The following is a 24,186-nucleotide window of genomic DNA, read 5'->3' as shown; positions in this document are numbered from 1 at the left end:
GTAGATTTGATTTTTTTTGTCGTTTGTAACAGATTTTAAGTTTCCTCTGCTGAATCCTGACCAACCATCAGTGTGTTCCTGCTCCAGCAGGTGGTCTGGTTTCCTGCTGCTGGAGCTCAAATGCTTCAACGTTGCTTTTCTAGACCCAGGACAAAATGTCGGCTGGGTATTTTTTCTGTTTTTGTAAATCTTAGGATGACTGTATGTAATAAAAACAGCTAAGATCAGCAGTTTATGATCAACTTAAATCCTTTCCTCCTTATTCTGATGCTCCATTTGAGCTGTCGAGTTCCTGCAATGTGATTGGCTGATTTGTGCGTGACAATAAAATTGTGTGATGTTTATTTACAGGAAAAGGGATTAATGGAAACTTTTACATCAGACTGTTCAGTAGATTTTATCTTTGTGGTTACCAGAAACAGCCCTGTGATGTCATCATTGAATCATTCCTTCTTTTACTGAATCTAACAACTCGGTTCAGTTCATTTAATCAGTTCACAGGATCGGCCGTTCATTAAACAAGTTTGTTCCAGTAACGTCTGTTTCCGTCGTATTCCAGGACACAGTGTGAAGCCAGAAGGCGGGGTCAGAGGTCATTATGAGGTGTGAACGGCCTCTTTAGGATGGATGGTCCAGGATGTTCCAGGTGTGAACAGGAACTGGGCCTGACCCGGTTCCCACAGAGCTGCTGACGACTCGGCGTCAACAACATTTGCTGCTGTGACTTACGGCTCAGAAACGTTTGGTTGGCATCAGGCTGCAAGCCGAGGCGTTTCTGTTACAACCTTAGCAAACCACAGCAGAGGCGTCAGCACCGGGTTCAGGGAAGGTCAACCAACCTACACGAAACCATGACTGGTTCTTGAAGGAAGCGTGGCACTTTATCCATTTGACAAGCTTGAAGATCTTTTAAATGTTAATTTATTCATTCATTCATGTTTTAAAACTCAACTAACTTATTTATTTCAAACAAAAGATTCATGGCCACCTCTGGATCAGCGATGTGCGGTCAGGGGAGAACTCTACTGTAATCCTGAAAAGTAAAATAGATGCTAATAATGATGAGAGAACATCAAATTTTTTGTATAAATTAGTCTTTCTATTTGTAATGTCAAGAACATCGATTTTTTTTATGGCTAAAATGACATTGAGGAGCCAAACAGAACCAGAACCAACTGAAACACGATGAACTAAACTCTTTATTACTTTAGCATTCCTGATCTGCTTTCACTGCAGATCAAATCAATTATTTATCCTGTTTTCATCTCTCAGTTTTTATGATTGTTGACTCCAGAAAAGCTTTGGAGACACATTGAGGTGGATTTTAAAGACGTGGAGCAGGAGCCGAACATTAAGACGGATAAAACCTGCTGCATTCAGGCCCCGCCCACACAGACACCATGAAGGCGTTTGGTAACTTAAACTGAAAATCCACAGACGCCATTTTAACCAGAAATTATTTTGAAAAATGTTTGAAAAGTAGAAAAAGTTCAAAACTCCAGTTTCATGTTTCAGTGTCGACATGCGAGCCGCGTTTTTAAAACGACATCGCTGCTCCATCTCTGCCTGCGTCCTTCTGTGGCTGAGTTACAGCGCCACCAACTGGCCTGGCAGACATACAACAGCGTTTTCTGCGGTGCTGCATCCTGTTTTTAATTTTCTCTTTGTCGTTTACAAAAAATTACCTTGTTCACCTCCGTGTGGGCGGAGCCTCACAGCGGGTCTAAAGTTCATGTTTGTCAGAATCTCATTGGTTTCTCCTGGTCTGATGTGAAACGATGGATGGATGGATGGATGGATGGATGGATGGATGGATGGATGATGGATGGAGGGATAAACAGATCGGGAGGTTGTGGGTTAACTGATTTAACTGGTTTATTTGGGTTAACTGGTCTCCAGTATCTCATCTCCTCCCTCTCTGTGACACACATGGGGCGCGCTCCTCTCCCGCACGCCCCCGCAGTAAAAGCGGGCTTCCCGCGGGGAGCCGCTCAGACTCGGAGCTAGACGGACCCGCATCCTGCCGCCGCCATGCTGGACAGCCTCACCTTCCTCCTGGAGCGCCTCTTCCTCCTCGCCCACATCAAGCTGTCCAGCCTGCTGCCCCCGCAGCTGGCCCGCAGCTGTGACCGGGAGGACCCGCTCCCGCAGCCCCCCGCAGCAGCAGCAGCATCTGCAGCGGCTGCCCCGCACAGGTTCCAGCGCGGGGACCTGCTGGAGGTCCCCCGAACCCTCTTCACGCACTTCGGGATCTACCTGGGCGACAACCGGGTGGCGCACCTGATCCCGGACATCCTGCCGGTGCTGAGCTCCGACAGCCGGCAGATCCAGCAGATGGTGACCAACAGCCGGCTGCTGCTCGGCGTGCTGTCCAAGCGCGCCAGCATCCGGGTGGACTCGGTGGAGGACTTCGCGTACGGAGCCGGGATCCTGCTGAACGCCATGGACCGGGCGGTGCCGCACAGCCCGCTGCCCGGGGAGGAGGTGGCCCGGCGGGCCGAGCGGCTGGTCGGCGGGGTGTCCTACAGCCTGCTGTGGAACAACTGCGAGCACTTCGTCACCTACTGCCGCTACGGGGCCGCGCAGAGCCTGCAGACCGACCAGGTGAGCTGCCCTTTGACCCCACACACCCACACGCATTCACCAAAATACCATCTGCATCGAAAAACTGAAAAAGTGATCGTCTAAATACACTAATTCGACCTAATTTTATTAATTAGTATGGAAAGCCATTGCTGCCAAAAACCACTATTTGTCTAACATAGAAATAACTGATAAATAGCCATTTTTAAAATAAAAATAAACATATTATTGTCTAAAATGCTCTCCCGTAGCAGATGAAGCTAAAGCTACTCCTCTTGAGGAGTTTTGGCTAAAACATGCTGAAAAAAATGTTTTTATTTTAAATGCAACATGTAGATATTATTGTACAGTTTTGTATATTGTTTTTTTTTTTAGTCTGTATACTCCAGTTAATGATTAATTGATTACTAAATTAGTTGACAGTTATTTCAATAATTTATTAATCCAGTTAATCATTTCAGCCATAACACACACACTAATTTTTATGGATTTATTTGGGTTTCATGTTTTGAGTAGAAGGTAACTCTGTCTTTGTATGACCTGAACATGACTGACTCTCTGCAGACACAAGAAGCCGTGTAATGATCAGATAAAATCTCTTTGTGACGCTTCGTGTTTGTGTTTTGCACCATGTTGACAGAGATCATGCATCAAACAGTCTGACGCCTGGAACCAAACCCAGCATGGTCCAGACCTCGACCCACTAAACCACCGACGCGCCTAAAACATTTCCTCGTAATCTTTTATAGCCTCTTTAAAAGTTAAATCATGAATTCTACATAATTTGTTTATGCTGATATTTATTGTTAATGGCTTGCCATACTGACCTGCCGCTGAAAGTCTGCAGAAGTTTCCTGCACACAGGAATCCGTGTGTTTTATTGGACATAACGTCCTGCAGCAGGAGGCCACATGTGTTCACGCATGTTTGACTTTGCAGCCTCATAAAACACTGAAGGTTTTAGTGAAACAACTTTATCCTGACTCACTCTGCATGCAGCACAGCAGACCTTAACAACGAGGTCTCCTCTTTTTTATTTACACTTTTCCATCATTCAGACGTGTAACCTGCCATTCATCAACGGGACCCAACACTTTGTTGTGATGATTCAGATTTTACTCTTTCAGCTGGCGGTGAATCTCTGCTGGATTTAACTCTTTAATCTGCTGATTTGTTCATTGTTTTGCACACAAAGCTGCAGCTTTGGGCTGAAATGCAACAGCAGAACATCTCTGCACCCTGTTTGCTCTGGATGAACTCAAAGATGCTAGAAGAGGGAATCAGCTCACTGGAACCAAGACTAATATGACATTCATACGGGGATATTTAATGCATTAGATTGTAAACAAGGACAAACTATGAAGTGCAACATTTATTTATTTAATTACTTAGAATAAAATACATGGTTTGTTCTTCATGATGTCCTTCTTTGAATGTGTGTCTCTTATTTTTAGCTCCAAAGTAATAAAATATCGGATCCTGCGTTAAAAAAACACACTGCAAAAACATGAAATCTTACCAAGTAAATCTGGTTTAGTTTCTATTACGAATATCTCAGTTCAGTTGAAATAAAATATTTGAGCAGTAATTCCTTAATATTGATGAAAAACTTCTGATTTCACTGACAGATTATTTCCCTAATAAGAAGACATTTTCCCATCTTATAAATTAAATAATTTACTGGTGAAGCTATAACTTTTTCATCAATATTCAAGAATTATTGATTTTAAAAAAGTTTTTATTTCTTCCTGAATAGTTTTGTCTGTACCAGTTTTGTTTTATTTCAACCGCACTAAGATATTTGGACTAGAAACTGAACTAAAAGTACTTGGTTTTTGGAGTGGACATATTGCAGCATACTAACCAAGCTAATTTTTTTTTACATAGTTGGTGATTAATTTCCTCCATCTTATCATCTCATACCTGAAAAATCTCTGCCTGATAAATTGAACTACTTTAACTTTAACTTTAATTTGTGAGTGGATCAGTGAAATGACGCAGAAATGCTGTGCCTTGGCTCCATGTGAAGGATAAACCTCGCTGTGAACCGCTCCTCCGGAGAACTGAACTGTTCAGGATGGAAATAATGGCTCATGGAGGTTTAGCAGCCAATCAGCACATCCGTCCTCCTCCGTTGGAGCCGGGTTTACACGGAGCAGGAAAATCTGGGTCGCTCCTCGGAAAAGTCCTGAGAACAAGAGCCGCATTCAGACCCGAGCCGCCTGCCAGCAGCAGAGAGTCACTCAGTCTGCGCTGAGGATGCTGATGATGATGGACGACAGCCGTACCGGCCCTTTAAACCAGCTCCTCGGGGCCCAGGACCACGCCTCTCTGCGGTCGGTCCAGGACGTGTTTCACTGACATGACAGCAGGAGACTTCTTCAGCTGGACTGGGATAAATTCACTCATCTCTGCTGCTCTAAATCAAATGAAGGTTCATTTTTCACATCCTGTTTGAGCCTTTATTACTCAGCCTAATACTGAATTTCACTGATTACGACGGTTTTGAAGGTACTGAAAAGTTTTCAGCCCCCTAACCCATAAATAAAAAATATATTAAAATAAATAAATAACTAAACTTCTAAAAGATGTCTTAGTCATTGCAGGTCATTCAATGACTCTTTGGTGTTTTGAGGAATCTGGATAGTTTAATCATTACAGTGGACCCCCTCTGTTCCACATAATTTTGAGTTATGAAAACTATAGTAATACAAGCATTCATATTTTCTTACTAACACTCTGCTGAACACAGGATTTGCCGATGACAGGACATGAAGATAAGCCTTAGAAAACACAGTTATGTTACAACCTACAGATAACTTTGTACTGTAAGTTTGCATGCCACCCCTGAGCGTGTGCCACCCTGGGTGGTGAGCCTTATTGCCTCTAAACAAAACAGTACAACTGAATGTAACACAATCTTCTGTAGCTGCTTAAAGCTACTAGCATCAGGTTGTTTTCTTGACCAGTGTGATCTCTGAAACTTCCAGACACAAAGAGTTTAGTTTTATAAAAGTTGAATAACATTTTTATGAATAACATCCAGGTGAATAAAGATGATAAATAATTACCTTTTTGCTGCTTTGTGCCTACAACACACACTGTCTGTCAGTTTCACACAATCAAACTTTACATCTGATGTCAGATCGTTGGTGCATTATTTACATTTAGAAAACAAACCTGAGCTAAAACTCAACCTGATCAGACCTCTGTGAGCAGAGTGGCAGCATGCTGACCCCTGGTAGCAGAGGGCAATCCAACCTGATGTTTACTTAACGCTGGGGCCCTCTGAGGCCCCTTTAAGAGCTCCTGTTGGCCCTCGGCCCCCATTCCTTAAACCTTTACAGGCTTCTCTCCGAGGCGGCACACAGGTCAGATGTTTGGCTTGGAAATTACAGGAAGTGAAACTTGAAGCAGGGAAAAGTCTGTCAGCAGCAGCAGGAGGGAAACCGCAGTCTGCCTTTTATTAAGGCTGTAATTAGCATTTCAAATGTCATTTACTTACAAATATGGGAATAATTTGTAGCGTTTCTAAAACCTCTGTGGGGTTTTTGTGTTGCTGGTGTTTCTGCATTGTTTCGTGTGTCTAGAGTCAAAGCTACGCAGAGCAGCAAAAACCTGGCAAAAATATTCATTCCCTCTTCAATTAGTTCTCATGTCATAAACTCACAGTTCAATATATTTTATTATTTTTTATGTTATTGACCAAATCTGATTAGTTCCTACCAGCTGAAGAAATGCAAACCCCTTAACATGACACTGCCACTACCATGTTTCACTGGGGGAGAAAATACATGGACATTTTGTGATTTCAGTGTGAAAAAATGTGAAAGGCAGTTTGAAGCAAAAATATCTGTTCAATACAAGAGGAAAAGCAACGTGTTATATAAAGTCCAAAAGTGTCAGAAATGTGAAATCTCTTTGTTCAAACTGTGGTTTTCCTATGAAGGAGATAAATATTTAGGCACTGCATTAATAAAAACATGTTTCTGAACATTTATGAACTTTAATTAAATGTGGATTAGAAAAGCCGGTTTTCAACCAAAATCAGTTCAGCACTGTTTGTTTCCTCTGCAGGTTTTTTTTTTTTTTTTCATAGATGAAGGTTTTTCCTGTAAATATTTTTACAACCACACACTTTCTGCTTTTTTGGTGAGATTTCATGTGACTGGGAGAATTTGTCCATTTTTGCAGGAAATATGACCTTTTATGCAGAGCAGAAAGGTGAAGGTGTGTCTAGATGAGCAAAGTAGACGAATGTGGTTCCATAATTATCAAAATGAAAATGCAGCCCACACTTTTCAGATCTGTATAAGTTGATAGTTATGTGTTCAATGTGAACGGTTTTTCTGTTCTCTGTGTCTTTCTCAGTTCTGTGAGTGGCTGAAGTCTCTGATCCGGGACCAGCGCAGCGTGGTTCTGACCGGCCTGCTGGGCCTCCTGTCCATGGCGTGTTTGGGCGTATCTGCCGGCACCGCCCTGCCCTCCGCCCTCATCCCCTTCACCCTGTGGATGGCCAGCTAAGAGGCAACAAACCCAGAGACTCTGTTCATCTGGCCTTTCACTAGACCGTTTGGGTTTTAGGAGCAGACGGAAACTGTCTCCTCGTCTGATTGATCTGGAAGTAAAAATGTTTTCTGCTAGTTTGGACACATCTCACTTTGATATTATGTTTTTTTTCTGTTATTGTTTTTATTTTCTCTCCTGCTGAATAGAAACTTCATTTGATGATTATCAGCCAATCAGAAGACAGAAAGGAACCAAAACGGCCAATTGAACATTTTAGTTCAAATTTTAAAGATTCTGAACTAAAGTTTTAGTTAAATCTCACATTAACTCTGTTTTGTTTCTAATTTTTATCTTTGACAGGTGAATCTGTTTAAACATTTGGTTTTTCCCTCCAGTCTGCTCTTGTTTGATAAAGTTTGGCTCCATTTCTACGCAGCATGTCAGGAATCCGTTTGGTTTTTTGCTGTTTTTGTTTTTGTAACCTGGTGAAGATGTAAATATCTGTAAATATCCTTCTGGACCTGATTGTTTCCTAACAGTCACAAACTTTTTTACGGTTTTATAACTTGTTATATTGTGTTTTAATGTGTAAATAAAGGAAATAGAAGAAGAGCGGATGTGTGTTTTTTTCTCATTTGTTACATTTATTATAACAAATTTACTCATCTTTGATTTTCATTCTATAAATCTTTAATTTATTTTCACTTACATATTAAAATATGAAAATTTCTTCAAAATTATCACTAAGATGATTAAAGGAAAGTCATTAAAATAAATTAAAAAGCTGTCAGGACTTTTCTTTCCAAGTTGTTTAACTGAAATTTGCTTGAAGTTTTTTTTCCTCCATTGAACTCATTTTAGTTTAGCTGCTCTGCTGTTATCAGAGTTTGGTTGCTGTAATGTCATGAAAGATTATTTCCTCTGGCTGCTGAGAAAAGTGGAAACAGTTGTTGACCTGCCAGATTCAATCAAATGAAACTAAAAGCAGATTTTCTTCAGATCAAATATTCCTTTACTTCCCTGTGTGAGAAGAAATGAATGGAAACTATTTTAATCCGCTGTGTTTATTAATTCTGTTCTCTTATTTATGTTTATTGGTTCTGTAGGTCTTTGGTCGCCTGTTGACTTTTGTTCACCAGAATACATTTGAGCTATAAATAAACATGATGACATCAGTAAGGTTATTATTATGTAAGCAAAATAGATTAAAAATAAACTTTATAAACAATTAAAAACGGACAAAAGCTCATCTGTGTATAATAATGAAGTAAGTTCTTACATTATTTATTTGGCCTGATTCTTTTCGTTGGGCTCCTTGGAGCCTGCCGCCCCCTGCTGGCTGAGAAGGAGGCTGCAGACCCAGAGCAGGGTTGGGTCAGTGATGAAGACGTCCCGTTCTTCATCTGCAGAGCCTGAAACGCTGGCAGCCCAAAACAGCTTCAGATCTCCAGGAAAGATTTTCCATAAAGTTTATTAGTTTCTTTGTGGGAATCATTGACCATCGAGCATTTATGAGGTCAGACACTGATGTTGGACCAGAAAACTTGTAGTTTCTAATTCCTAACTGAAGTGTTTTTGTTCTCCTTCTGCACCTGTTTTTGTTCATTATGTCTTTTATGTGTATTTTCTGACTTCATTCCAGCCATTTTTATGGTTCTCATCTTGCTTTACGTTTTTAATTGTTAAACACTTTTTGCTTTATCTTGATTTTAATTGTTTTTTCTACCCTTACAAAATCCCATGAAATTCACATGTAAGGCTATTTTTCACCTGTTAGCAGATTTTGCATGTTTTATTGTTTCACGTCTGTTTGCTCGTTTTGCTAGTGCTTCTGGTTGCCATGGAGATCTGGCTCACCTTGTTCCAGGTGTTACGGTGTCATATTGATCTATCTGGAATAATTTTAAAACATTTGTTGCAGAGGTAACTTTACCAGCAGGATGTGGTTATTCCGCAGGGAGTTTTGGCACTTATTGCTTTTTTTTTTAATCTTTTTTTTTTGTTGGTGTTTTTTCCTTTTCAGTGGATGAATCTTGTACATTATTTAATTTTTGTCAGTTTTTTCTGATTTTCTATGACAGTAGTTTGAAAGTTGTCTGTGAAGTGCTTTATGTGCTGTTTATATCACTAAGGTTGATATAAAGTTTTTTATCCTGTTTTTATCTTTGTGACCCCAGGCAGTCAGAGCTGAGACCTCTGAAGGTCAAGCAAACAGCGCCCCCTGTCTGCGGTGAATTCCTCTGATTTCCGGTCAGAATCAGACTCTAATCTCCTCTCTGCTCCTCCCACCGGCTGGATAAAACCTCCAGTTTCACTGCGACCCGCGTCTCCGGCACCATGTTTCCGCTGCGGCTCCTCGCTTTGATCTTCGTCTCCTCGGCAACAGCTGACCCTTCATCCGAGGAGAAGGAGGAGGAGGAGGATGATGAGGAGAAGAAGAACAGGTATGACCTGATGTTCAGGAGGGGAGACCTGCTGGAAGTTTCCCGGACTCTCTTCACTCATTTTGGGATTTACCTGGGAGGAGGCAGGTGAGTCTGACGCTGCGCCCTGATTGGTCAGGAGGTAAAAATGGGGAATTTGAATATTTCTAGTTTTTGTCACGTTACTTCTTTCTGATGTGTGACGTCATTCTGCCCTTCAGACATATTCTTCTCTATTCCTCTTTCTAATCTTACATTTCTCTCTTTCTACCATTTTCTTTACTTTCTTGATTTGTCTTTTCTATCATTTACTTTTAACTTTTTTGTTCTGTTTCTTCACTTTCTTTTTTAAATTTTCCTGTCAATCCATTTTTTGTTCATTTTTAACATTTATTTTTCATTCCTTTAATTTGTCTGTCTGTTATTTTATTTATTTTTATCTCCATTTTCCCCTCCAGAGTGGCTCATTTCATCCCTGACATCATGCCCGTTGTCTCCACTAACCAGCTTCGGATCAAACAGATGGTCACCAACACCAGACTCATACTGGGAGTACTGGCTAAGGTGACATGGACTCTTTTCCTCCTTGTCCTTCATTGTTTTCTGAAGGATCTATGAGAGTGAACAGAGATTTTTAAAATAGTATCATCATTCACAGCAACACTGACAGCATTAAACCTTTCCTTTGTTTAAAGTTCATCTTGCAGTTTCCCTTGTGACCTGTGGGTGGCAGTGTTGCTCTGCAGTTACAGTGTAAAACAAAAACACTCCTACAGCTTAGCATCTATTTCATGAACACATCAGCCTGTTTTATTGTGTTTGGACCCCATTAGGCCCTTAAATATGATTTAATTTGCTGTCCTCGTTATGTGAGACTCTAGGGCTTTGTCAAAATCAATTGGTTTTGCATAGATTGATCTGGTGGACCCGACCAGACCAGAACAGATGACATCAGTCGCGTTAGCTGCTAACTCTTATAGCAATGTCTTGTAATGTCTTTAAGTTAAGGAGGACTTGAGTCTAACTTGTTCTTGTGTGCAGTGTGGCAGCGTGAGGGTGGACTCAGTGGAAGACTTCGCCTTCGGAGCCGATATAATCATCAACCCCATGGACAAGGTGATCCTGGTTCAACTTCCTGATTCAGAATTTAAAGCTCTGAAGTCAGTCATACAGTAGAAAACAGAGGGTTTATGTTAGTTATCCATGAATCCAGCTGATTGACTGACTGACTGACTGGACATAAACCAAGGGTATTTAAAGGTACGAGGAGTTCTGGTTCTGGTTCTGGGTTTGCTCTGGAGTCTGTTCCACGTTGGATTATTCCTGGAATGAATCTGGAGGTTTCTTGATGGTATTAATCCAGGTTTTACGTGTGTTCTCCCCTCAGATGTGCAGCTGTGCAGCGCTGCAGGGGGAGGAGGTGGCCCGGCGGGCCGAGAAGCTGCTGGGAGACGTGGCCTACAGCCTGCTGTGGTACAACTGCGAACACTTCGTCATGTACTGCCGATATGGCACCGTCATGAGCTTCCAGACCTTCCAGGTGACGCTACAAAGGAAACCCTCACAGTACAGTCCAAATTCAGCCATTCTCCAACTGGGAATTACAAACCCAGATGGAGAATAAAAGCGACTCGGTTTTGTGGGTTCTCAGGTTTTCCAGCAACACTTTAACCTTCAGCTGCAACCTTTGCTCCCGGTGGCAGATTAACAGCGATCACCGATCAGACCAGCGTCTTTCTCTGGTTGGGTTAAGCTTTGCATTGCAGCAACCGCTCGTCTATGAAAGCTTCATTGTTTCAGCAGATTTTCTGTGTGATTAGGAGGTTGAGAGTTGAGAAGGAATTAAGAAGGAGCCAACCAGGCTGCATGGAGCTGGAGAACAGGGGTTGAAACTGCATCAGTGGAGCTGCAGGCAGGCTGCAGAGAAGGAAAATCACATCAGGATTACACAAACATTCATTTAGTGGATGTCAGGAACATAATGTTCAAAGCTGCTGCAATCGCAGAGGATAATCTTCACGACCCACACCATAGGAACGACTGCTGACATCAAGAAACAGACTCTCTTGGTTTTCTTTGAGTGTTGCTGGAGAACTCAGAATCGCTCCGAGGGAGTTTCATTAGCTTGGTTTCTATCCAACTGTCATGTCGTGAAAAAAGGGGGGAAATGACAATCAGACGTGTTTCTATCAGCAGGTTGGAGAAAATCTAAATAATCAACGGAATCATCTCAGCGTCGGATCCAGCATGGTGCAATGTCGCCATCTAGTGGCTGTTTCTATATAGCGTGGATTTATGTGATACAATTTTGCATTTAAATGCAGACTTGAGCTGTTTATTATTATTCCTCCCTCCAGGAATAACATCCTATTTCACTTTAAATTTGTACTTTAGTTCAATGAGTTAAAGAAGTTTAAGTGACAACAGAACCAAACATAAGAAAAGATGGAATGAAGAAAAACAGTCGGATCATAGAAAACCGCAGAGGAAAGCAAAATGGCGGCTCTGACGGTTCTCTGGTTTGTCTCCATCAGTTCTGTAAGACGATGAGGAAGCTGCTGCTGAGTCGAGGCGTCGCCAAGGTTACGGCAGTGCTGGTTGCTTGTCTGCTGGTCTACCTGCGGGTTATGGACACCTGGACGGTCCTGTTGGCGGTTCTGCTGCCTTTCCTCCTCTGGATGGCCTCCTGATTGGATACACTGACCCGGAACCTGACCCGAATCCTCAGAGATGATTTACTTTGACCTGCAATCCAATCTGAAGCTTAAATTAGACTTGATTGTTTTCACCACTGAATCTTTCATTGTTTTTGATTTATAATAGATATCAAGGATATCCTGTTAAATAAAAGTTTATTTATTTAAATTTGTTCAGTATTTAGATGTCTCAATGGATGGATTTTGCCAGAACATTCTCATAAATCCACCTTCTTCGTATTGCACTCATTCTAAATGTCGTTTCATACACCATTCCTTTTAATTGATTTATTCTTGAGAGATAAACACCCTCCATTCATCTCTCGCTCTCTCAATCACATAATACAAAACTACAATTGAACAAAATTGTTCCATCTTTATGTGCAAAAAAAGGTTTATTAACTTAACATTTTAGTCCCCTCATGTTTTTGTTAAAATTTTTTATTTGGTGTAAGATTTTAAATTTATCTTCTTGTTCCTCTTTCAGTTATTTAACAGATTAAATAATTTCTTCCTTTTTTTAGTTTTGTATAGTGGCACTTTAAGTTTATTTTAGTTTTACTTTGTTTATTTTTTTTGTTTAAAGGGAAAATAATTCAGTAAATAATTAACTAATTAAATTTTTTTCTATTATTATTTCCACCTCTCCTGGATCTCGCGATCCACACTATGAAGCTAATTTAATTTAACTTAAAGTCAAATTAGTTGTTGGAGTTCTACGTAAAAGAACAGGTGTAAAGCAAATGAAAAAAAATATATTTTATTTTATTTTCGCACCCATTTGATGCCGTCTTCCGCACTGAAAAGCTCATCTCTGATTGGCTAAACGTAAGTCGCGTAAGGCTCCGCTTCCTCGAACGGCTCTGAACTGCTCTCCCCGTTGCCAGGCAACCTTCCTTCTCTTCCCGGCGAAGTTTTGACCAAAGACCGGAGCTCTGCTCGTCTCTCCTGAGGTTTTATTACCGCAAAAAAAAAGGCGAATAATTCACTCAGAGGGGAAAATGCCACAGCACAGAGGCGGTGAGAGATTAATTTAAGTAGTTTGCTACAGTTTTAGAAAATAATTTGACTTGCTTAACAAACTTAAATTTTCAGAACGTCACATCTTTATATTGATGAGCCGCTAGCATGTTTAGCTAACTTTTAATGGCTGTTTATGTCAGTTTAGCTGGTGAAAATGTTGCTTAATTGACGATAAAGATACTGAAAGTTTATTTAATTGTGATAAAAAAATTAATTTGAACTTTTTCTATTTTAGCTGTCACTACTGGTTTAAATCAGCTCTACACTGTCTGTGAAATATTTAAGAAAATGAGTAATTTGACCATATCATCATTATTAGGCATTTTTCCCAATTCCAAGCTGGATAAACTTTAATGAATTTAAGCATTGCAGTTGATATTTCTTGTATAATTAGGGAGGATGTGGCCTAAAAAGGTTAACACCCTGTACCGAGGTGTGTGTTATTATTAGGAGCGTCTAAACTGGAGCAACACTAAAACACAGATTGTTCAAAGACTTAATAGATGAAATGAGAGTAACTCTTATTAGACCAGAAGAGCGGTCCCGTGGGTTGATCAGTAACTGGCTCAGAGCTTCACTTTGAGTCTGATGCCAACAAGGTGGAGGTGGGGTACTGGTACGGGCTGGTCTGATTAAAGAAGAACTGGTCGGACCTCTTCAGGTTGAAGATGGGGTCAAAATTAACTCCAGACCCTTCTGAAGATGCAGATGGGGTCAAAATTAACTCCAGACCCTTCTGCCAGTTTTTAGACACTTTCTTCCATCTTTGGTTCAGGGAGAAGTGTCCATTTTTCAAACAATTCCTCCTCTTGCTAGAAAATAAACGTGTGAAAGAAGTAAAACTGATAGCATGGGCCTTTCCTCACCTGAACTGAACCCAATTAAAACTGGTGGGCGGGTCGTAAACGGGAGATTTCCAGTGAAGGAAACCAGTCCAGCTCTCTGAACAGAGGCTGGAGCTGACAAACTCTGAATGGAGACATGGTTACTTTCTGAATGGAAGCCAATCGCTGTTATTGAAAGAAGGGCGGCCATATTGGTCACTGATTGTTTTGTTTTTTTAATGTCAGAAATATGAAAGTTTTGAGTTGATTTTAATTGAAAAATGATGAAAATGCCAATGAGATGTGAAAATGTGTGTTTTTCTTTTACTTGCCCAATATTTGTTCACATAGAGATATTTACCTAAGAAATCTAAAACTTCACTGTTACTTTCTTAAACCTTCATGTTTGAGGTTTATTAATATTTTTAGATTAACTAAGAAAACTCTAGGTGGTGAGTAGTAATATAATAATAATAATAATAATAATAATAATAATAATAATAGTATTATTTTAACCCTATTACAAGCTCTGTAAAAATCATTGTTATATTTTTATCAAACAGCCTCCCTTAGTTTGGCCAGTGAAACCAGAACTGAATTATTCTGCAATGAAAAATCCAACTGGTGATTTATGAAAACATTACTAAGTTTGTAAAAGCACAAACATGTTGATTTAATGTATTTTTGGATTTCTGTAAATGATCTAAGTTAATTTCAACAAGAAGAAGTTGAACTGTATTCATCTGTACTCCAGGTCATTGTGAAGAGTTCTTGTCTTTTTCTCGTAATGATTTAGACTTTCTTATAACATTTGACATGACAGTCAGGCTGTCCTGCATCTGGTGAGCTAACGCTGGTGCTTCTCATTGGACAGACGGGGACAGGTCGTCCGACGAGGACCTGGACGGGGACTCTGGGGACGTGGACCTGCCGGCGAACAGAGACGACTTCAGGGTATCGTGTGCGAAGGAGATGGCTCTGCTGGCTCTGATGGAAAAGACGGGATACAACATGGTGCAGGAAAACGGCCAGAGGAAGTACGGCGGCCCGCCGCCAGGTAAACCAGAGTCCAAACAGGAAATAAAACACGATGAGCTTAAAGCTTCACTCTACAGCGCTGACGTTTCCAACATTTTCTCACCGTACAACAACAAACTTTAATTCATTTTATTGGGATTTCAAAACAAAGTTTTCAGTTTTCCAAAATAATAAATCAGAATTTTTTTATCATGACAAGAAATTTATGATGATAAATGATGAGATAAACGGCACAGCGGAAGTCCAGCAGTCTGTGGTGTCACGTTTAAATTTTAACGTATTTCTAATGTTGTATAAATTTAAGTGGTTTTATGAAAAATCAGCAGAATGAGTTGAATTTTTATCTGATTGTCAGAAAATTTGATTAATCATCAGAATAATTGATCATCGCCAACATTTTTGATTAATCGTCGGAATATTAAATCATTCCTCAGAATATTTGAGTAATAATCAGAGTAATTGATTAGCTATCTGAATATTAGAAGAATAGTCAGAATATTTGATTAATTGCATAACCAATTACCAGAAATAGTCGTCAGTGGCAGCTCTCCAGACTAGCAGGGTGCTGCAGGTTTGTATCTATTTAATATTGGGTATTTTAGTGACCTCTGACATTTGCAGATTTTACTGGTCCGTTATCCGTGGTAGATGAGCCTCTGACCCTGGTTGTGCGGTGCAGGTTGGGAGGGGCCGGCGCCGCCGCGGGGCTGCGAGGTCTTCGTGGGGAAGATCCCCAGGGACATGTTCGAGGACGAGCTGGTGCCGCTGTTCGAGAAGGCTGGCAAGATCTACGAGTTCCGCCTCATGATGGAGTTCAGCGGAGAGAACCGCGGCTACGCCTTCGTCATGTACACCAACAGGTGGCGCTCTGTGACTGCGTCGGTCCGCCCTGTTAGCTGAGCAGGTTAATGAATGACGCTGTCGGTTCTGGTCCAGAGAAGCGGCTCAGCGGGCCATCCAGATGCTGGACAACTGTGAGGTCCGACCCGGGAAGTTCATCGGCGTCTGCGTGAGTCTGGACAACTGCCGCCTCTTCATCGGCTCCATCCCCAAAGACAAGAAGAAGGAGGAGATCATGGAGGAGATGAAGAAGGTGGGGAGCACACCTTTAGTTTACTCTCAATTCAAACTAAATGTGTTGAGCTACTCATGGACCTGCGGTATTTCTTTAAATCCTCCTCCTGTCATAGTGTTAAAATGACAGTAAAAACTTTCATCCAACCTGAATGCGAACAATCAGCCAATCAGAGGCTCACCTGCCCAGGTTGTTTCATGTCCTGCTGCTTCTCTCCTGTCAGTCCAGCTGATCTCAGAGCAGCTGCTGTCGTGTGTCTGGATTTAAAGTGACAGCTTGTCCTCATGAGTCAGAGTGTGTGTGTGTGTGTGTGTGTGTGTGTGTGCTCCCAGGTGACGGATGGCGTGGTGGATGTCATCGTCTACCCCAGCTCCATGGATAAGAGCCGCAACAGAGGCTTCGCCTTCGTGGAGTACGAGTCCCACAAGGCGGCCGCCATGGCCCGCAGGACGCTCATACCCGGTACCGTCTCCACACTGCTGCCTCTGTCACTTCCTGTCTGCGTCCAGCAGGGGGAGGCACAGCACAGCGACACACTGTTGTGATCTGCTCTTTAAGAACAGGATGATGAAGCAGGTGAGTCATGGAGTTTGAGGTCAGTCTGAGTTAAAGAAGCCGTCCTGATCCAGAGGGAATCTACTTCCCGTTACGTTGTCTTCTCCAGTTAGTGAGGAAAAACTCAGAATTCCTGGTGTCAGTGAATGCAGCGCAGTAAGGAGTTTATGAAAAGGTCAAATCCATAAATCAGAGTCCTGACGGTTCTCAGCATCAGCGCTGTAGAACCTGAATAAACACTTAAATTAACGTCCAGACAGGCTGTAAAACAATATAATATAAAGTAAACCACAGAGCTTTATGTTTACATTTACTATATGAACAATAACTCCTCAGGGTTTGATACATCAGGATGTAATAAATGGATCTGAAATGATCAAAAACAGCAGAAGAAACTTGAAGCCAACATGAGGGACTGATGTGCTAAAAAAGTAAGTACACCCCATCATCCAACAGCTTATTGTTTCTCATCTGACTTGGATCTTGGATCATTGTGAAGAACCTTTGGGGCAAACTGGGTTTGGGTTCAACACCAGTATGGACCAATCTGGATCCAGTTTAAGCTGAACTTCTCCTGGACTGAAGCCCCGCCCACACCACAACGCTTCCAGAAAAACCTTTTTAATCTGATTTATTTGACTTTTATTCTGGAAAACAGCTGAGAAACACCAGAGCAGTTCCTTGTTTCCACTGTCACAGATCGTTGTGTTCTGGTAGTGAACTGGTTCTGGTAGTGAACTGGTTCTGGTAGTGAACTGGTTCTGGTTGTGAACTGGTTCTGGTAGTGAACTGGTTCTGGTAGTGAACTGGTTCTGGTTGTGAACTGGTTCTGGTTTGAACTGGTTCTGGTAGTGAACTGGTTCTGGTTGTGAACTGGTTCTGGTTTGAACTGGTTCTGGTTGTTCCTGCAGGAACCTTCCAGCTGTGGGGCCACTCCATCCAGGTGGACTGGGCGGAGCCGGAGAAGGATGTGGATGAGGAGGTGATGCAGCGCGTCCGGGTCCTCTACGTACGTACAACTGTTCGTTTCCGCCTGCTGACATGACGGCAATGTTGGGATTAATTAGAGAAAAATCACCATAAATTCAGATATTTTACAGAGTTTTTAAAGGTAAGTAAAATCATTAAAACTCCATAATTGTCCTGGCCCGCGTGCCGGTGGGGAGTGTTTTACGCTCCAGATCAGAGCTGTGTTTAAGGCTGAAGATCCCGACCGGAGAGCCTCCCACTGTTGGAAATGTTCCTCAGATGAGCTTTAAGTGGAAAACAATTAGAGGCCTGGAGACGCGAGTCATTGATTTTCCTCTGTGAGCAGCTCAGTGGGGTGACGCGTCTCCCTACAGTCAAATTAACACACACACAGGCTGACAGTCATTACAGAGAACACCAGGAGTGGTTCTGAAGTGTGACCCCCACCTGTTGCCTGCCAATCCCGTCTGTCCTCCTGCTGCAGGTGCGTAACCTGATGATGGACACGACGGAGGAAACGCTCCACCGGGAGTTCTCCAGCTTCAAGCCCGGCTCCGTGGAGCGCGTCAAGAAGCTCACCGACTACGCCTTCATCCACTACCGCAGCCGCAGCGACGCCATCGCCGCCCTCACCCTGATGAACGGCGCGCAGATCGACGGCGCCACCGTGGAGGTCACCCTGGCCAAGCCGGCCGGTATCAAGGACGGGAGCGCCGCCGGGCGGAGGTACAACACCAGGGGTTACCTGGGAAACACGGCCGCGGGGGGCGTCGGCGACGGCCGCTGCTCGCTCAGAGCCACGCCCCTGCAGACCCGCCTGGGAAACCCCTATTACAACGGAGGAGGTGAGGACGGCATGAACAGAACCTGAAATACTAGAGACACGATTAGATTTTACATCTGCTTTAAACACATGAAGGCTGTTGGTGTTGCTTCGTTCCTCTGTGTTGTTCAAACTCTTTTCATTTTATCGAACTCAAACACCTGTTCACCTCTACAGCGGAGCCCCGCCCCCATGCCTAGTCAAAGTTCAGCATTTTAGCATTTTCTCTGCAACCTGATGCCAAAATATTCACTGGAAATCCACCGAATCGATGATTGTTTTTCATAGATTACATCTAAAATGCAGCTTGGGAAACTGAAACACTTAGAAGCCATGTTACAGGCTGGCCAATCCAGGAGCTGCATTTATTGTGCTTAGTGCTGATTGGCTGAGCCACCAAAAGCAGAGATCACAATGCTAGCTTCTGCAGCTTTAAGACAGATTCCTTTTTTAACTTCTCAAACAGCCCCACGTTTAAACTTTATTTTATTTCCTAAAACTGTTTTTATGTCAGATATAAACAAACCAGGATGGATTTGATCTTTTAGTTTGAGGAGTTGAATTCTCTGACTTGAGATTCTGACCTTTGTGTTTCTGAGCAGCCAGGGCCTCTTACCAAGCTAAACACCCCAGGCTTCCCTTCAGCCTGACCACACGGACGTCCATGTTTCCTCTCCTGAGAGCCCAGTCGTGCTCCGCGTTGCTTCTCCGATATTAAAACCTTCTTCACCCTCAAGCTGTCTCTGCAGAGACGTCCTCAAACGTCCACTTTATCTTTAAGTGCAGGCTATGGTTTTCAGGATAAAGGTTACAAACACTCTGTATTAATCCAACTGTGAAGCTGCGTTCCTTTTCCACGACGCCTGCAGATATTTCCTGTAAATAAAAGTTTTAAAATGACCTCTCCCACAAACGAGCCATAAATGATTCATGGCAGGATGTGGGTAGAGCACATATAGCAGGAAGGAGAGATGGAATAGTGATGAGTGATTATGAAAACACTGAAACAAAAGATCCTTTTTCCAATAAATCTGGTCTGCAGCTCGTTGCAAGTGGAACTCAGCAACTCCAGAATGAGAAAAACAACAATCAGGAAAATGTATTTATTGTTCACAGCAGGGGAGCAAAGGCTGAGCGATGGATTCATCGAGTTTACAGAAGACATGATGAGAGCCAAGAGACCTGCTGAAATCTGTCTGTGTTCAGAAAACTTTCAGTTTAGTTGGTCTGATGGTTACCGGTTTAGTTGGTCTGATGGTTACTGGTTTAGTTGGTCTGATGGTTACTGGTTTAGGTGGTCTGATGGTTGTTCAGTCAGTTGGTTGAACCGTTAGGTGGGTCTGCAGCTGATTTTGATGCTGGTCAGTTTAGGTTATTGGTTGGTGGTCTGGCTGATGTTTCAGTCAGTGGGTTTGTTGATTGGTTGGTCAGATGTTTGGTCAATTGATTAGTTGATTTTAGAGAGTTTAAACCACTGCATAGTTAGAGTTGAATGAAAAACCCTTAAAGGAAAAGTCCCTTTACTTTCATTGCTGTAGCAGAAACCAAGTCAGACACAGGAAGCCGTTTAAATTCACCAAAACATCTGGTCAGTTGTGAGGCAGAGCAGGAGCAGAAAAAATCTAAATAAAACCAACTTAGTGATGCTGAAGCCGCCTGGAAGAGAGGGAGTGAATGGAGTTATATTTAATTAAAGTGAGTTCAGCTTGTTCACATTTAGTTAAAGCAGGAAGTGAACCTGAGCTCCAGACTTTACTGCAGAGGTTGATTCAGCTTGAAGCTTTAAATATTCCCAGTCTGACGGTTTTACTTCCAAGCTCAAGGCGCTCCACAAATCATGGAGTCAAACATAAACAAACAACATGGCTGCCAGGGCAGGAAGTGAGTGAGTAGTTGCTTAATCTGCTCTAAACAATGACAGGGAGAGCCTGTCTCACCCATTACACGTGAACCCGTCCACGTCTGGTTGTCCTGGAGATGAGCCCTCTATGGGGAGCAACGAGGGACATAATTACCCAAACAACTTCAAAGCGTTTCTCAAACAAACACGCATCATGTGTTGCACAACAACTTGAACACTAATTAGTTTCATAAATAAGACCAAAGCAGAGAGCAGCATTCATTTCCATCTAATCAGGACCATTAAGGTGTTTTACACTGATGGGGCTGATCAGCAGCACTTAGTTAGATATGTTTTGTCTCCTAACCGCTAATAGTGATAATTCAGGATGTCAAGTTCAGTTACCAGAGAGCATTGTGGGTAATCTGGGCTGCTGAGCTAAGGTTTTCTGGGTAAAACCCTCTGAAGAGGAAGTCAGTCACTCCATCATGGTGCCTTAATGAAGAGACGAGATGAGATGATGAAGAGCATCATTAATCAGAGGAGCTGTAGCTTCAACACACGCTTCGCCTCAACAGGGATCAGAGAGTTAACAACGTCACAAACATCAGGACAGGAACATGAAGCCTCTTCCCTTCACTCAGGGCCTTTCAGGGGCCCGGCGCCTTTTATATTTTCTACCAGAAAAAGGACATTAAAATATTATTTATAGCTGTTTAGCATCCAAATTGCTCTGGTCTCGTTGAGATGATTAGAAAGATTGTAAATGTGTTCTGCAGCCTTATTGCTTTAAGCTGTCGGACATAAAAGCCAGTCATAACAAGGACAGCGACATAATATTCACTGATGCTCATATCATCACTGGCGTAGCACAGTGCGTCAGGTTACAGTGAGTCAGGTGATTCAGCGGGTCGGTTCTGGTACCAGTTCATCCCAGTTCCCCTCCCACTGCCGCTACAGCAGCTCCAGCTGAGCTTCTCCTCACTTTACAAAATACAAAACAAAATGTCTGGATTGTTTGAGAACAGCATGGAGGAAATGATGAAATGTTGCAACAAGCTGCAGGCTCTGGGTTTAATGATCGGCCCGGTGCAGAATCGGGTCGTCAGGCTCTCAGTGAGGCTTTATGACACAGAAATGAGACATTCTGGACAATAACACACATTCAGCTGCTGCTTGTTAGAAAGCTCTGCTCTGTTTTTGTTGGTTTTTGCAAATTGTCTCGAGGTGATGTGGAACATAAATAAACTGAACTGAAACAACCTGCTAGCTCTCCAACTGACATTAACTTACATTTTTTATCCTAAAATGATTTCACAACAAGCGTTCAGACCAGTTTATTCTCATCTTCATGGTGTCGGCGTTCGTTTAGATGCTATGTTAGGAGCTGATGTGATATCACACCAAGTAATTAAAAATATTACTCTGTTTACTTTTAAAACATATTTTACTGCCTATCAAAACGCAATAAAACAAGATAAAATTGGATAAAACTTAAAAAAATACTGGATTCAACTGGATAAGATTGGATAAAGCTGGATGTAATTTGATAAAATAGAGTAAAACAGAGAACCTCTATTATCATCTATCCAGCCTTCTTGTTGTCTGCCAACGTTTCCATGGAAACCAGTATCCTCCAGTCTGACTCCGTTTTGAAGATGTACAGGAATCAGTTTAGTGTGACCTGGATGTTTTACTAAAACAAAACAAAATGTAGGAAAAGGTCAGACTGTTGAGTCAGCAGTCTGCCGTTCAGAGCCGAACAGTCAGGAAAGGGAAAAAATGTTTTATAGTTTCTGATCGTTCACTCTGATGTAATTAGTTAAAAATAACAAAATTACTTTATGACACAACTGCTTTATGTTGAGCCATAAAGTAAAGAAAGGCAGCTCTGCCCTTCCCCTCTGTGTCACTGCACACTGCCAGTTAGCTGGCTGAAAGAAGACTACTAGATTTGTTAAATTCTTACATGAACATTTTGATCATGTGAACCGTTTTGTTCTCACACCTTCAGGATTTCGTCCATCAGAATGTTTTTTATCTAGAACCTAATCTAGAACCTGTGGGAGTGTGTGTGTGTGTGTGTGTGTGGTTCAGAGGACCCAGAGCGCTTCATGTTCCCCCTGCTGCCCTGCACCCCCCTGACGCCCATCAGTCTGCTCGCCCTGAAGCAGAGCCAGATCGGCTCAGCCGTCAGCCTGCTGGAGTACCACTGCCACAAGAACTGCTGGTCTCCACCCGAGTACCACCTGTACTCCACCCCGGGTCAGGACGGGAAGCTGCTGCTCATCTACAAGGTCCACACACACACACACACACACACACACACACACACACACACTGAGCTGGTAGCGTCTCTCACACATTGATATTTACTCAGCAGCCTGTAGTTCAGGATTTGACCACACTTACTGAAGAGCCAACATCTTGAACTGAACCGTATCTTTAATGATCAGCTGTTCTGAAGCATCGGGGCCCAGAGAGCAGCTGTTCAGCTCTGTGAAACGGAAACATCTGGTTTGGCTTCACCTGCTTCACCTGCTTCACCTGCTTCACCTGCGGCTGCTCAGAGCCTCAGGAAGCTTCACTTTTACGGAAACAAGCAGCAGCAGCAGAACCTGACAGCACCGACCTTCACAACAGAAACCCCAGGCCACATTCTTCATTCCTCTCTCTCTCTCTCTGTGTGTGTGTGTGTGTGTAGGTGGTGCTGCCGTCCACGCGGGCCACCTACATCCCTGATAAGCTGTGTGTGCTGCTGGACGACGCCAAGGAGCTGGCTGCCCAGACCACGCTGTGGAACCTGGGTAACGTCTCACTCACACCGCAGCCTCCATGTTGGGCTACTGACATGGAGCCGCTTGATTGGCTGGGAAATCTGAGGCTCAGAGACACAAACAGGAAGGAAATATAAATATTCAATAGGGAAGACAGAAGCATTTCTTTACTGAGCCAGTTTTAGTCCTGTTTATATTAGTTTTAAAGAGAAAGTGGAATAAAAAAGAAATGAAATTATATAAATTGTGTTCAGTCAGAGGCTTCTACAGTTACGCTGTAATACAGACTGCTATAGGAGCCTCTTCCTGTCCACAGCCATCAGTGTCTACAACAACTCTGAATAATATGACATTTAATTTTCATCTGGGATCAATAGAGTAGTTCTGAATTGAACTGATCTCTGCTTTCATCAAACATTTCTTCCTGATTTGATTAAAACGACAGAAATGTTTAAAATGACAGACAGAAACCCTTTCAGTCCCATCATTCCTCAGCTGAGCTGTTTCTTCTGAGGTTTGGATCAGAGTTGACCAGTGAGTCACGGCCGGCTGCTGGAGCTGATTCCAGTCTGCGGCTGTGTTGGACGTAACTCTGGCTGCTCTCCACGTGTCACTTCCTCCAGTTTGTTAAAAGGTCAGCAGGGCGTGGCACCGGCTCTCTAATGTATGCAGAGATATGCAGCCTGTGTCTGACAGCAGCTGCATGTTTTATGGATGGAGCAGAGCATCGTCAACGGTGACCCTTTAGTTTTAATGGTGAGGTGATAACAACCTGCAGCACGTCTCCACTCACCCATTCAAAACTCACAGCTGCTGCTGGAGGTTCTGCTGCTGCTGGAGGTTCAGCTGCTGCTGGAGGTTCAGCTGCTGCTGGAGGTTCTGCTGCTGCTGGAGGTTCAGCTGCTGCTGGAGGTTCAGCTGCTGCTGGAGGTTCTGCTGCTGCTGGAGGTTCAGCTGCTGCTGGAGGTTCAGCTGCTGCTGGAGGTTCAGCTGCTGCTGGAGGTTCAGCTGCTGCTGGAGGTTCAGCTGCTGCTGGAGGTTCAGCTGCTGC

At 42.8% G+C, this 24,186-nt stretch overlaps 3 protein-coding genes across 3 annotated transcripts in view; all 3 read left to right on the top strand.

Annotated features, from left to right (window-relative positions):
* The first annotated feature begins 1,470 nt into the window (after positions 1 to 1,470).
* Positions 1,471 to 7,704, top strand: LOC103149051 (lecithin retinol acyltransferase-like). The gene is made up of 2 exons (XM_007568068.2): positions 1,471 to 2,604; positions 6,955 to 7,704. The coding sequence occupies exons 1-2, from the start codon at positions 2,032 to 2,034 to the stop codon at positions 7,105 to 7,107; spliced, it is 726 nt and encodes a 241-aa protein (XP_007568130.1). The 5' UTR covers positions 1,471 to 2,031; the 3' UTR covers positions 7,108 to 7,704.
* A 1,540-nt stretch (positions 7,705 to 9,244) lies between these two features.
* Positions 9,245 to 12,589, top strand: lratb.2 (lecithin retinol acyltransferase b, tandem duplicate 2). Its single transcript, XM_007568069.2, has 5 exons — positions 9,245 to 9,623; positions 9,974 to 10,079; positions 10,557 to 10,631; positions 10,903 to 11,055; positions 12,050 to 12,589. Exons 1-5 carry the CDS (start codon positions 9,430 to 9,432, stop codon positions 12,203 to 12,205), a joined length of 684 nt encoding a protein of 227 aa, XP_007568131.1. The 5' UTR covers positions 9,245 to 9,429; the 3' UTR covers positions 12,206 to 12,589.
* Positions 12,590 to 13,005: 416 nt separating this feature from the next.
* The window catches only part of rbm46 (RNA binding motif protein 46), a 15,713-nt gene continuing 4,532 nt past the window's right edge, over positions 13,006 to 24,186 (top strand). The window contains exons 1-9 of the mRNA XM_016679696.1: positions 13,006 to 13,231; positions 14,933 to 15,115; positions 15,776 to 15,956; positions 16,033 to 16,189; positions 16,504 to 16,633; positions 17,638 to 17,735; positions 18,180 to 18,540; positions 22,456 to 22,655; positions 23,063 to 23,165. Of these exons, the coding sequence (XP_016535182.1) occupies positions 13,213 to 13,231; positions 14,933 to 15,115; positions 15,776 to 15,956; positions 16,033 to 16,189; positions 16,504 to 16,633; positions 17,638 to 17,735; positions 18,180 to 18,540; positions 22,456 to 22,655; positions 23,063 to 23,165 (1,432 nt within the window). The 5' untranslated portion in view covers positions 13,006 to 13,212. The remainder of the gene's footprint in view (positions 13,232 to 14,932; positions 15,116 to 15,775; positions 15,957 to 16,032; positions 16,190 to 16,503; positions 16,634 to 17,637; positions 17,736 to 18,179; positions 18,541 to 22,455; positions 22,656 to 23,062; positions 23,166 to 24,186) is intronic.

The sequence above is a fragment of the Poecilia formosa genome, unplaced genomic scaffold (genome assembly GCF_000485575.1).
Source record: "Poecilia formosa unplaced genomic scaffold, Poecilia_formosa-5.1.2 Scaffold217, whole genome shotgun sequence".
Taxonomy (NCBI): Eukaryota; Metazoa; Chordata; class Actinopteri; order Cyprinodontiformes; family Poeciliidae; genus Poecilia; species Poecilia formosa.
Note: the sequence above shows the minus strand (reverse complement) of the source record. Positions and strands in the feature narration are given on the sequence as shown.

Coding starts and splice junctions, on each gene's coding strand:
- LOC103149051 (XM_007568068.2), top strand. CDS start 2,032: ATGCTGGACAGCCTCACCTTCCTCCTGGAGCGCCTCTTCCTCCTCGCC. Junction 2,605..6,954: donor AGAGCCTGCAGACCGACCAG/GTGAGCTGCCCT, acceptor TGTCTTTCTCAG/TTCTGTGAGTGGCTGAAGTC.
- lratb.2 (XM_007568069.2), top strand. CDS start 9,430: ATGTTTCCGCTGCGGCTCCTCGCTTTGATCTTCGTCTCCTCGGCAACA. Junction 9,624..9,973: donor ATTTACCTGGGAGGAGGCAG/GTGAGTCTGACG, acceptor TTTCCCCTCCAG/AGTGGCTCATTTCATCCCTG. Junction 10,632..10,902: donor TCATCAACCCCATGGACAAG/GTGATCCTGGTT, acceptor TTCTCCCCTCAG/ATGTGCAGCTGTGCAGCGCT.